This window comes from Tasmannia lanceolata, unplaced genomic scaffold (genome assembly GCF_043159265.1).
Source record: "Tasmannia lanceolata isolate RefF3 unplaced genomic scaffold, GAP_Taslan_0.1 ptg000037l, whole genome shotgun sequence".
Taxonomy (NCBI): Eukaryota; Viridiplantae; Streptophyta; class Magnoliopsida; order Canellales; family Winteraceae; genus Tasmannia; species Tasmannia lanceolata.
In genome coordinates this window covers 8,165,307-8,177,443 of record NW_027518714.1, presented here as the reverse complement: position 1 = coordinate 8,177,443, position 12,137 = coordinate 8,165,307, and the positions used below count along the sequence as shown (strand labels likewise).

The following is a 12,137-nucleotide window of genomic DNA, read 5'->3' as shown; positions in this document are numbered from 1 at the left end:
GATCATCCTATGGTGCTGGCTATACCGTACTTTTAATAAAGTGAGGAGTGCCCTCATCAAAATACAGTAGTGCTGATAACATTTCCCTACAAAAAAAGCACAGATATGCAGCTGAGATGTATTAAAGAACGCAGATTATCCTCCATCTATAGAGTGGAGAGGAGAAGAGGAAGGAAAAGTGGAGTGGATAATAGATGGGAGAGAAGGGTGAAGTGGAAGGAATTGTTTTAACCCTGATTTTTAGGGATATTGAAATATCATGTCACTTTTAGGAATGCTAGAATGAAGGGAGCCCTTGCAAAAATGAGATAAAAGGGCTTCCCCATTGGTTGTACATCACCAAAGTGCATTTAACACTAGTTGACTTTTACATTTGATTAGGGTGACATGCAAACAATGGGGGAGTCCTTTCATCTCATTATTTCAAGGGCTCCCTTGAGGCTAGCATTCCTCTAAAATAAAATAAAATAAAATCCAAGCAATCTTAATACATCTAAACTAACTGCCATTTGGAATGCCATTGTACTGCCATGTGTACATGGAGGATCAAAATAGGAAAAGTAGTGTGAAATCACAAGAAAAATCAAGTTTCCTTTAATTACAAGAAAAGTTATGAAAGGCAAGAGTCCATTATACGGCTAGGGGCATCTTTGGTAATAAACACCATAATTTAAGTATTCTCTGAACCAAAAAAACCGTAAAAAAAATAAAAATAAAAAACAAGTGAGAGAGACTCATGCCACCTCCTCTTCTCTTCCAATCCAAACTCCTCTGTTTTTCTCTTCTCTATCTCTTCACCACCTTCTTTCTTGCTCTCTATGCTTCAATCTCTCCAATAAGATGCATCTTTTCATCTCTACCGTTGGATCCCATCCCAAATACCCTCTTCTCTTACCCCACCACCTATGGAGAACACAAATATGCAATCCCAACCGTCCATTCATCATGCACTTCCCCCATATATTTCTCAGGTAATTCCTTCAAATCCTCACCCAATTCTCATGTTTCAATCATCATATAAATCTGAATTTGATTTTTTGTTGATGGGTTTTTGTTCTCTTGTTTAGATTATGGGCCGGTTTTGGAGGAGATCCAAAATTTCTGCAGGAATTCTTCATTTTCTTCACCTTATTTGAGATATCTATCAGAGAAGAGAGAGAGTTTTGCAGGGAATTTTAGTGCTTATAAGAGGAAATCTTATTTTAATCATAGTGATGATCAAGTGGAGGTTCCTTGTGGATTTATGAAAGAATTTCCAATCACAAATTCTGGTTAGTTTCATTTGAACATAGACCCCTTTATGGGATTTTTTTTATCGTTTTCAGTTCTCTTTTTGCTTCTCTCTTTTTTTTATTGATGTTAATACATATTTTGCTTTGGTGATGAGATTGGTTAGATGGTATAGTTGTAGAACTTCTAATGATATTTCAAAAGATGATCAAATTTTCAGAATTTTTGGAAAATTTAGTTAATCCAGACCTCTCTGAATTTTGCATCTATTGCTGTCTCTCTCTTCTATCTTTTATATAAAATAAGCAGATTAAACTTGATATTTCTAGAAAGATCTGAATTCCCACAATTTTCTCATCACCAAAAGGTAAAACAAAATTTCTCTTCAAATTCCAGCTACATTGATTCAATTAGAGACATTTTAGACGTGAAGAAAGTCATCTGATCAGAATAGATAAAGAAAAACAACAATATTTAGATTTCTTTTACTTGTAATGAAATGTATGGTCTCTTGGACAATCTTCCATTGCCAAGAATATCATTCATTTCTTCAATTACTAATGTAATTTTAATTCTCTTTAACTTCAACTATTTTTTAATTTAATAAATAATGAAATCTATGGTTTCTTTGACAACCATTTTTTTTTTTTAAATGGTGAAATTATATGAAAAAACCGCAAGACAGAGAAGACTTTTGCAGAGAAATACAATGAAAATCATCCATTTCTTCAATTACTACTATAATTTTAATTCTCTTTAATCTGAGCTATCTTCTAATATAGTAAATACATTTTTTTTTATGGATCTGTTTTTTTTTTAAATCTTTCTGTTATTACCCAGATAGATTAGCCATGGAGGACTGCAGGGAAGTGGTAGTAGTGTCAGCTATTTTCGGCGATCACGACAAAATCAGGCAGCCAAAAGGCTTAGGAGCCAAAACATTAGATGCTGTTTGTTTCTTCATGTTCATAGATGATTCGACTCTCGGCAGCCTTAATTCTCACAACATTCTTTTAAACAAAGACAAGGAAGATAGGATTGGGGTATGGAAAATAGTGAGAGTTTCTAGTCCATTGCCTTATAATAACTCTGCCATGAATGGAGTAATATCCAAACACCTGATTCACAGGCTCTTCCCAAATTCAAAATTCAGCATTTGGTTGGATGCAAAGCTACAACTAACAGTAGACCCATTACTGATGATACACTCTCTGATTATTTCGGCAAACGCTGACATGGCTATTTCTAAACACCCTTACAATATTCACACCATGGAAGAGGCAATTGCGACCGCAAGATGGAAGAAATGGGATGACATCGAGTCCTTAAAGATGCAGATGGAGATTTACTGTGAGAATGGTTTACAGCCATGGACATCAAAGAAACTCCCATATACTACAGGTGTGTAGAAACATATGTACATAGGTTAATTTACCATATGTAAATAGGTTTTAGAAACATATGTACATAGTTTAATTTATCCTATGTACATATGTTTTTATTAATCACAAATAGATTTCTAAGTTTTTATTTAAATTATGAGTTTAATTTATCATAATATTTTTCTTTTTTAAGCAAGAATAGATCTCTAATATGTTTCAAATGATGGGTTTTATTTGGATGCAATGCTTCTGTTCTTACTCTTTTGTGGGATATGTAAGACAATTTGTCTCTTAAAAATAGGTCACCTAATCTTCACAGATAAAACATAACTGAAAAAAGAACTTTAATGAATTGTTTTTTTTTTTTTTTTGGTAGGTAAGATGGGGTTAGACAATTTTTTTTTTCACCAGTAGCCACAGAGGTTAAGAGCATACTATAGTATGTCTATAACTCATGTAGGATATGGGTCCCATAATCACCACAAATAGTGGTAAATTGCATACACACTGAATTTATTTATTTATTTATGGGGTTTGCTCATAGAACTTCTATCAACTAATTTGATTGTGATGCAGATGTTCCAGATACTGCTCTGATAATAAGGAGACATGGAACTGGTAGCAATCTCTTCTCTTGTCTTCTATTCAATGAACTGGATGCTTTTAATCCAAGAGATCAGTTGGCTTTTGCTTATGTAAGAGATCTCATGACCCCAAAGATCAAAATAAACATGTTTGAGGTACAAGTGTTTGAACACATAGCTGTGGAGTACAGACACAATCTCAAAAGTAGTGGGCAAACCTCCTCCTCTTCTGACTCTACAAAAGGACTGTTGAAGACAAAAAGAGCAAACCCAGAAACAGTTAATGGAAGCAGATGTGAGGGTTACCTTTTGAAGATGTGGGGTGAATCTCATGAGTCATGAGTCATGACTGAAATGTGAGAAACCTAACCCAATAAATAAAGGGAAATGATATCAGCACAACTATGTTTTGATAATTGCACTAGCCCATCTTGTCTTTTATTACTTAAATAGCTGTCAATGGTTATTACAGCTCCCAAGAAGCTCTTACAAGCCAATTAAAAAGAAAAGACCAGCCGAGTTTTAGCAATTATTAAAACATGGTTGTGCTGATATCAATTCCCTTAGTTAAGAAAATCAAGTCGATCTAGCCAATTCCCACCTACCTTGAAAAAAACAAGCCCAGAAACAAAAGCTGCTCGGCGAAATGTCGCTTTTTAGGTTTTTATTGACAACCAACTCCGTGAAGGGGAGGTCGTTAGTGTCCCCATGAATTGATTTATTTTATTTATTTGACGTGGGTTTGAACGTGGGAAGGCATGTATATTCATCTATTCTTGTTTTTATGTATGAGTCAACTCAGTTCTATGTTGTATTTCATTTGGAGATTTTTCAACACAAATATCAAAATAAGGGGAACACCCAGTAAATGAACATGTTTTTATGTATTAGTCAACTGAGTTCGTGCACAGACATAAGCCTTTCCCTTTTCTGTGAAGGACTGTGTTGGGAAAGTTGCATTGTTTCCTATTTACAATGGAAAACTAATGTTAGATTTTTTGTGATTTAAAATTTAATAAATCTATTTTTTTTTAATTTTACTATTAATTAGGAAAGTTAGATGGGTGTGATATGAGATATTTGAGGGGCATGAACCTATGAAACTTCCCACCCCTTAGATTTCTGCAACAACTCTCTCCACTCTCCCTTCTCTCTTATAGCTACCCGTCTTCGTCATCCTCAATATCTCTCTTCCCAAAAGCAAATAGTTTCGATGGAAAACACCTGCATCATATTTTAATCTTGAGTTTTCACATTTAATCATCCTTTTATATTTTACCTTTGCGATATGAGAGATGAAGGGGGCCTATCGTCCCTATGGAGAGCACGTTTTCTGGTGTGCCTCAATCCCTAAACACGGGCTATTTCTAAACTTTTTCTTATGATTGATTTTTATGATCTTTATTTATTATTATCGATTATATAATGAGTAATATTTAAAATTCCTATTGGATTATTAGACATAGGGCTATGATAAATTCCTACTAGATTATTAGACATAGGGCGACTATGAGAGAAAAAGAGAGAAAAGGAGAGAGAAAGAGATAGATTTCTCTTGGATCTTGTCTTGTTTTCTCTTCGGTTTGCTCAAGTGATTTTTCTCACGGTTCTCTTGTGTACAAGACAGGTTGGTTGAAAAAATAAGGAAAGAGTTACGGTTTACGTGTTATCATGTTAATCCCATTGTTATCCTTGTAATTTTGTTTTCTCATAGTGGAACATCGTGTTCTCACCTGTAGACGTGGCACACTTAGCCACAAACGGAGGTAAGGAGGTAAAATAATCTCATGATTTATATGGTTGACGACATCAAAATCTCCTTCACTACACACAAATTCTATGGAGAATACCTTGATTGGATGATACTATTGCTAAGAAAAGCTAAACCGTTGATTTTTCAGTCCTTTTCTATAGTCTTTTATTCTATGCATAGGATGTCCTTACCACAGGACCAAGACTTAGGGGTGCAACTTGGGTCGAGTCGGGTTGAGATTTTGTAAGAAAATGAATTGGAATCAATCCAGAAGGACCCAATTTTATGGTACAAGCTCGACCTGAATTCCCAAAAAATCGACCGGGTTGTACCCCTACCAAGACTATTTGGTCTCCTCGTGATATTCTACAAGATTAATGATCTCGCATATGAGAACCCAAAAAATCGACCCTTAGCATTGATCCGACAGTGAACACTAGTGGTCCTAGAAAGAATGAAAACGTATCTTACAATATCGATCCTTAGTAGGAAACTAGGAACACCTTCTGATACACTCAAACTTCTTTACTTGTGACCCAAAAATTGATGATTAGTTGGGCTTCTTGTGAACAGCATCGATTTCTAATTTAAGATAGTCCACGATCTTTTGGAATTTGTCAAAATCATGTTCGACTTCGTGGACTGGTGGTGCTTCAGTATTGGAACAATCAGGCCACTGATATTGCCTACGAATTGTTTGAAATTCGTTCCAAAACTCCTCAGCAACTCTTCTATTTTCCAACATCACTTGAATTACCGCCTGTAAGCATATGTTTCCATACAAATGTAAGTGAAGAGCTCTATCAATAAACACACACGCACACGCGCGCACACAAGGAGAGAGTAAAGAATCTATTTCATATTGCCAAATCTCTATCTTTATTTGTCAACTTCCCTATTGCTGCATTTGGGAATTGTAAGAGCCAATCAGATGACTTTAAAGTTATTTTATCAGATAAATTTAAAATAAATTTAGAGCCATCGCTTAGGCGGTCCTAGCCATCATTTCACACTCCATTGTTTTGATAATAGCATTTCTCGCTTTTTTAAACACTAATTAAATGGAGGTGCCAATATTGAAGTAAGTACGTAAATATTAATCAATTGCAGTATTCTTTTTATTCTTTTCTTGAGAAAATGATAATGCTTTCCCTGCCCATTCTAGGGTTTGGAAGACTCAAAACTACAAACATGTAATCACGGCAATCCATCCATACATACAATCATGTGGTAGATAATCTTGTGTTTAGAATGTAGAGAGGAAAAAGCTTTTGATGGAAAGAAATTCGTGTATAAGATTACTAACCTGTTTGTTTTAGATTTTGAGAACCGATTGCGAGCCAAAAACTGATTATTGGACTCAGAATTAAGGCATTGCTCATTTTAGATTTTGACAAGCAGTTCTTAGTCCAAAACTAATTATTGGACACATAATCACATTTAATTTTTAGTCCAATAATAGGTTTTTGACTCACAATCGGTTGTCAAAATCTAAAACAAACAGGGTCAAAATTTAAATTCGAGTCCAATATTCAGTTTTGGACTCGGTAGTTCTCAAAACAAAAACAAACTGGGCCTAAATTAAAATAATCTTGTTTTCAAATAATCACTTGACTTTGGTGGCATCAAGGAGGCTTAATAAACTACCAAGCAATAGCCTGACACCAAGTTGAACCCTTTGATCTTTGTCATCGCGGATCCTATTAGTCGATAACACATCATCCCAAATGGATGGTGTCATAGTAAAGGAATTCCCCTCAGAGTATCTTAAAATTTAAACTATATAATTATGTACTTAATTTGGCTAATGACTATGATGTCACATAATCACTTCACTTATTAACAAGAGTAATGCAATTCACCTTATAGAGAGGGCGCCGAGCATCGGAAATCTCTTCACCCTCAAGACATTTGCACTTCAGAGCGTTTATATAGTCTCCCTGCAGATATTAGGTTAAGTACAAACAAATAACTAGAATAAACGAAGTTATGATCATTATTTTTAAGCTAACAATTACAATGTACATGAAATTAATCAATCAATTTGATTTACAAATTATGATAAAACATAGAGGAGCACCAAAGTAAAGGAAAAGAGAAGTAATGGAGGACCTTGTAGATAAGCACTTCTACTATCATCATTTCAAGCTCATAAGCTTCATGGTGGTGTCCTTTCTTTATGGCATTCTCCCGTGCCTCTTTTAGAATTCCCAATGCCTTTGCTTCCTTTCCGCTCATCTCTAGTTTGGCTACAACACTCTACTAAACACAATAGATTGGCAAGGTACTTAAAGGTTAGAGAGGGATTTGCCACCCATAAATTTAGGAGCTTCCACCCATATCAATATTTTTTCTTTTTTTCGCGAAGGGGGGGGAGTATTTATCCATGACAAATACTAATTGTTTGGATCTAGAGAAATAAAATTTGTGAAAAATTATTGCATAGAAAAGTATAAAATCTTGCAAGGAAGAAAGTTTTAAAAGTTTACGAGAGTTGGAATCTTCAAAGAAAACAGAACATTTTCAATTATAGGAAACAATTCCATGGAAAATCAGTTAACAAAATGCTGGAAAATTCATTTTTTTTGAACGATGATTATATTAATGAAAGTCCAAAGGCCCAATGACCGAGGTGGTCACATGGTAGATTATAAGCACATGAAACTGAGGAATGAAGTCTATTACATAAGTATCTCCAACCTAACCGAATTACCAAAATAAGGACACATTCCCAAAGCCCCTAATAAAAACTCCCCTTGGGTACATGTCCTCTTAGGGAAGTAGTGTTGGAGATTTTAAAGAATTTGAAAAATCAAAAGAGTTTTTTGCCTAGTCTTTAAAATTTAGAAAGAAAGATTCAAAATTTAGTTTTCCTCTTATTTCAAAAGCTAGTGACTTTTGAGTGCTATATTGGGTTTAAATAAAAAGATCTTTTTAGTACCCAAACGGTTGTGATAATAACACCCATTAAAGTTGAAAAACCGTTTCATCTCCAACGGTCACAAATGTGAATGTTTGAAGAGAAATGTTCAAGGCTATTAATGGTGGCTTTTCTCAACGGTCATACACATAAATGAAGGCTCTTTCCAACAGACACTTTGAAGTCAATAAAAAGGGGAAGAAACATATTTGCAAAAACACAATGATGTAGGCTTAAGATCTTTGGACGGACATTTGGGGATGGCTTTTGCCAACAGAAAAAGAAAGAGATTTACACAGAAAAAGAGTTCTGTTTTTCTGGTTTTGCTTCATCTTCTTCCATCCGTTTCCTTCCGTGTCTGAGCACATTTCTAAGGTGGTTCTGGGTGGACCAACCAACGAGTGCACATGGACTGGAGCCATATTTGGCTGTTTTATCTTGGAGCGTTGATTCGCGGATCCCGGTTGCACTGGTAGGGGGCGGATACGATTCTTAAGGAGAGTGACCAGTGGCACGACTCAGCCTTCTCTCTTTAAATCTGATTTTTCCAAACGGTTTTCATCAAAAGAGATAAGTTCAATATGTTTTTCCATGTTTTATTTCAATTATGGTTTGATTTACAGTACATGAATTTTTGGATTCGAGTTGCACTATTTTGAGGTTGAGTAACATGTTTTGGGTTCAATTCACTTGTTTTGACTTCAACTTTCTATTTGGGTTCGACTAAGCCATATATTATTTCTTCATTATTTGTTTATAAGATCTGTAGAAATTTGATCAGTCCATTTTATCCAACAATCTTAAGAACCATAATATTTGGACTTCTTAAGATATGGATTTTTCCAACAGTCTTAAGAATCGTAATATTTGAGCTACTTAAGATATGGATTTTACCAACAAGTAGAAAGTCAAATATATTCCAAGTCCCTCCCTTCTCAAGCCTATCCGCCTTGGCTTTAGCTGATCGCCACAAACGTCTTATCTCGTTCCTAATCTCCTCAACGTTGTCTGTGGAACCCTAGAAACTCATTTTCTATTGATTTCTCGCTACATTTCCTTTCCATGAATATGTGGGCTTGTTTTGAGGAGTATAGATTATGTTGGGTAGACCCATGGTTATATAATGTTTAAACATTTTATGAATATTTGGACTTGTTTTGAGAAATGCAGATTATGATGGTTGGACCCCATGCCTATATATTTGATTGGATTTAAGCAAAACCTGAAGTTGTTCGAAATCGAGTGGGTCCTCCTTGAGTAGATCCTTCAGCAGTGCTGCGGCACCATCGATAGCTGATGGATTGACTCGAACATGTTGAGCATCCAATATCCTTTGCATGGCGACTTTGCCACCATGGACCGCTGATAGGGACAATGACCTATGAAATGTACGAGCCGTGGGACGCCTATTCTCCCTCTTCTTCCCTATGCGATTCTTGTACATATGTGAGGCGAAGAAGCATGTGGAGATAAAAATTGTAGCGGCCACCATGCCCTCAAGGTGTGCTCCGGTCACACATTTGGTCTTAGATGCCATCCAACTTAGCACTTGTGAAATGGGGTGGTCGGAATTCTTCTTTTTATCTGGAGATTCTTGACCCATATGAAAATCATCGAATATGGTCAATAGAAAGCCAAATTATCAATAAAGAAGGAAGAAAATGATCAATAACTTTTGTTTCTGTTTTTGTTCTTTTGGAAGAACAAGAAGAGGGAGGGGATGAGGGGAGAGTAATGGTTTGAAAAATGCAAGTATAGAATATTGATGTTGAAGGAGTTGCAAAGTTGATTGATTTATTTCTAGGCGAGCAAGGGACTTTTTGTACACGGAGAATTGCTGAGATTCAAGGGAAGGAATGTGCACTTTGCGTAAAGAAGGTGAAGCAGAAAGAAAGAAGAGATACCCTTCCCATTTTCTTTAATTATACTAATCTGTACAATGGGCATTGATTCCATGCGAAAATTAGATCTTGTGGGCTTGATTAAGCCATGAAAAATGAATGGTTGAAACGCGCTTGCTTTTAATATTGTTCAATCAAACCTAATATCAAGGGTCACATACTCTTCTTAGACACTAATAAAAAAAAGTTGGTACAATGGAAATCCAAACTTGTTCCACAACTGTTTGCGTCTATGCGGCGCATCCAAGGATAGTCGACCTCAACGTGCATTGCGCAGAGTAATTTTGGCCCCAATTAGATGGATCGATTATGTAGTGTTGCGATCATACAGCTCCACCAAAATACAAATCTAAAACCAAAATAAAAGACTTTTATATATCAAAACAACTTACAAAAAATATCTACACTTCTTCTCTCCCTTGAAACTGTACCCTTGAAGCTTCTCTCGCTTACAATCTCTACACTAATCTCTTCATACTAATAGACCCCTGGCACTCCTAAAATAGCTATATACATTAAACACCTTGTTGAAGTCCCCATGAGTCCTTTAGGTATCGTAAGCAATATCATAGGAAATCTCTATTGACTCATTGACATTCTAGCCTAGACATTTAAAACTTTAGAAAACATACAATGACTATTACATTTTCCACTCATGACTTTTCACAAACCCATAACATTGATTTTGATTGACAATTTCCAACAACTAAAGATTACTTAGTGGCACGTAAGAACCATGGGTTTAAATTTCGGCCAAAATCCAAACGGTTGGGACTGAACCCAAAATTTTTTGAAATCCGAAATTTCAAGAAATTCAATTTTTTAAACAAAATATTATTTTTCGGAACTTTCAACCAAAATTTAGTAAACATTAAAGGAAAATGATATCTGCACCAAGTGTTTTTTATAAACATGCGCTCCACTTGTTTGTCGTGTAGTATTTAAAGGGATGTCAGAGGATATTACTGTTCTCAAAAAGCACTTAAAACCCTTAAAATGCTGGACGACAAACAAGTGGAGCAACATTTTTTTATCAAAACACTTGGCACATATATCATTTCCCAATATTAAAATTTTACTTTTTCTGGTGTACCGGATTTCAGCCGAAATTTCGGTGTCAGCCAAGGCCAAAATTTAAACCGAAACCGAAATTTAAAACCATGGTAAGAACTGATCCGGGCCATCATTAATAGTAGGTAGATCAACATATAGATTAGAGGAACTAATTAAAAATGAAATCACCCCTAATACCATTGACATGATGTGATTATAAGGCTATTTGGATTATTGGCACTCCACTTTCCTTCCCTAATTAACTCAAATTAAACTGTCCATTGGAGGTCCTACCTAACTAGTACACAGTTATTCAAATATTACAATAAGAGGGATCCCAGATTCACAGGAGCCATTGCAAAAACCGGCCACAAGGGCAGTAATAACTAGAAGCAAATAACGTGGATCCGAGCTAGAAGCAAATAACGTGGATCCGAGGGAGGATCCCTTGTAGCCGGTTTCTACAAGGGCTCCTGTGAGTTTAGTACCTTATCCCTCATAAATAGACATAAATGCAAAAAATACAAAGGGTGTTTTTGTAGATTGGCCCCTCCATTTGAATCTACGGTGCTCCATCAGATTTTGTGGCTAAGGCCCTGTTCGTTTCGTATTGTGGCAGCTGATTGAGGCAGCCGATTATGATTATTGGACTCAAAATTAACATAATTTTGAGTCCAATAATCACAATCGGCTGCCACAATCGGCTGCAACAATCTCAAACAAACAGGCTGTAAGTCTTGTCACTATCGGAAATTATCACGAACCTTCCAATGGACACTCTCGGAACCAGCTGTTGTGCCCAAGTCCTGTCCATTAAGGTTCTTATTATCATTTGGATCCATTGTTCCCTCTCGCTATACTTTGGTCCTAAGACAAATCATGGTTGAATTAGCTCCCTTCCAAATGTAACCACGCTAATTAAGCATTGTCCATCGTCCAGCGTCCATTTAGGCATTCCCTAGCATAATAACCTTATAGAAGGCACTGCATCCTCTGTTTGAGTGGATTTAAGTCACGGAAGGAGTGGCCTATGATAAGGACTACTTGGAGCATCTCTAGTGAAAGCAGTCACGGAGTGCGCCACTGAGCGAAAGGGTCAACCTGGAAAGGGCTACCTAGGGAATTAGAGTGAAAGCCATCATTGAGTGGGCCATCGATGAAAGGGGTGATCTAGGTTACATGGAGAACAACTAAAGTGAGTTGTTAGAGTTGGGCAGGCGATGATATGATATTGGCTGGGAAGCTTGGATGAATGCAATGTTCCAAGGTGGTTTAAGGGCCTAGCCCAAACACATTCCATCAGTCATGGGGCTT

The 12,137-nt window shown here is 36.2% G+C and overlaps 2 protein-coding genes across 2 annotated transcripts; one reads left to right on the top strand and one right to left on the bottom strand.

Annotated features, from left to right (window-relative positions):
• Positions 1-664: 664 nt before the first annotated feature.
• Positions 665-4,086, top strand: LOC143861269 (alkaline ceramidase TOD1-like). Its single transcript, XM_077372211.1, has 4 exons — positions 665-971; positions 1,068-1,271; positions 2,071-2,631; positions 3,189-4,086. Exons 1-4 carry the CDS (start codon positions 737-739, stop codon positions 3,536-3,538), a joined length of 1,350 nt encoding a protein of 449 aa, XP_077228326.1. The 5' UTR covers positions 665-736; the 3' UTR covers positions 3,539-4,086.
• Positions 4,087-5,177: 1,091 nt separating this feature from the next.
• On the bottom strand, positions 5,178-9,641 carry LOC143861912 (uncharacterized). Its single transcript, XM_077372883.1, has 4 exons — positions 9,092-9,641; positions 7,062-7,208; positions 6,812-6,889; positions 5,178-5,709 (listed from the first exon to the last, which is right to left on the bottom strand). Exons 1-4 carry the CDS (start codon positions 9,470-9,472, stop codon positions 5,500-5,502), a joined length of 816 nt encoding a protein of 271 aa, XP_077228998.1. The 5' UTR covers positions 9,473-9,641; the 3' UTR covers positions 5,178-5,499.
• Between the last annotated feature and the right edge of the window lie 2,496 nt (positions 9,642-12,137).

Excerpts from the sequence above, each read along its gene's own strand:
- LOC143861269 (XM_077372211.1), top strand. The coding sequence starts at position 737 with ATGCCACCTCCTCTTCTCTTCCAATCCAAACTCCTCTGTTTTTCTCTT. Across the intron at positions 972-1,067 it reads TTCCCCCATATATTTCTCAG|ATTATGGGCCGGTTTTGGAG; the intron begins GTAATTCCTTCA and ends TCTCTTGTTTAG. Across the intron at positions 2,632-3,188 it reads GAAACTCCCATATACTACAG|ATGTTCCAGATACTGCTCTG; the intron begins GTGTGTAGAAAC and ends ATTGTGATGCAG.
- LOC143861912 (XM_077372883.1), bottom strand. The coding sequence starts at position 9,472 with ATGGGTCAAGAATCTCCAGATAAAAAGAAGAATTCCGACCACCCCATT. Across the intron at positions 7,209-9,091 it reads TCGATTTCGAACAACTTCAG|AGTGTTGTAGCCAAACTAGA; the intron begins GTTTTGCTTAAA and ends TGTGTTTAGTAG. Across the intron at positions 6,890-7,061 it reads TAGAAGTGCTTATCTACAAG|GGAGACTATATAAACGCTCT; the intron begins GTCCTCCATTAC and ends TAATATCTGCAG.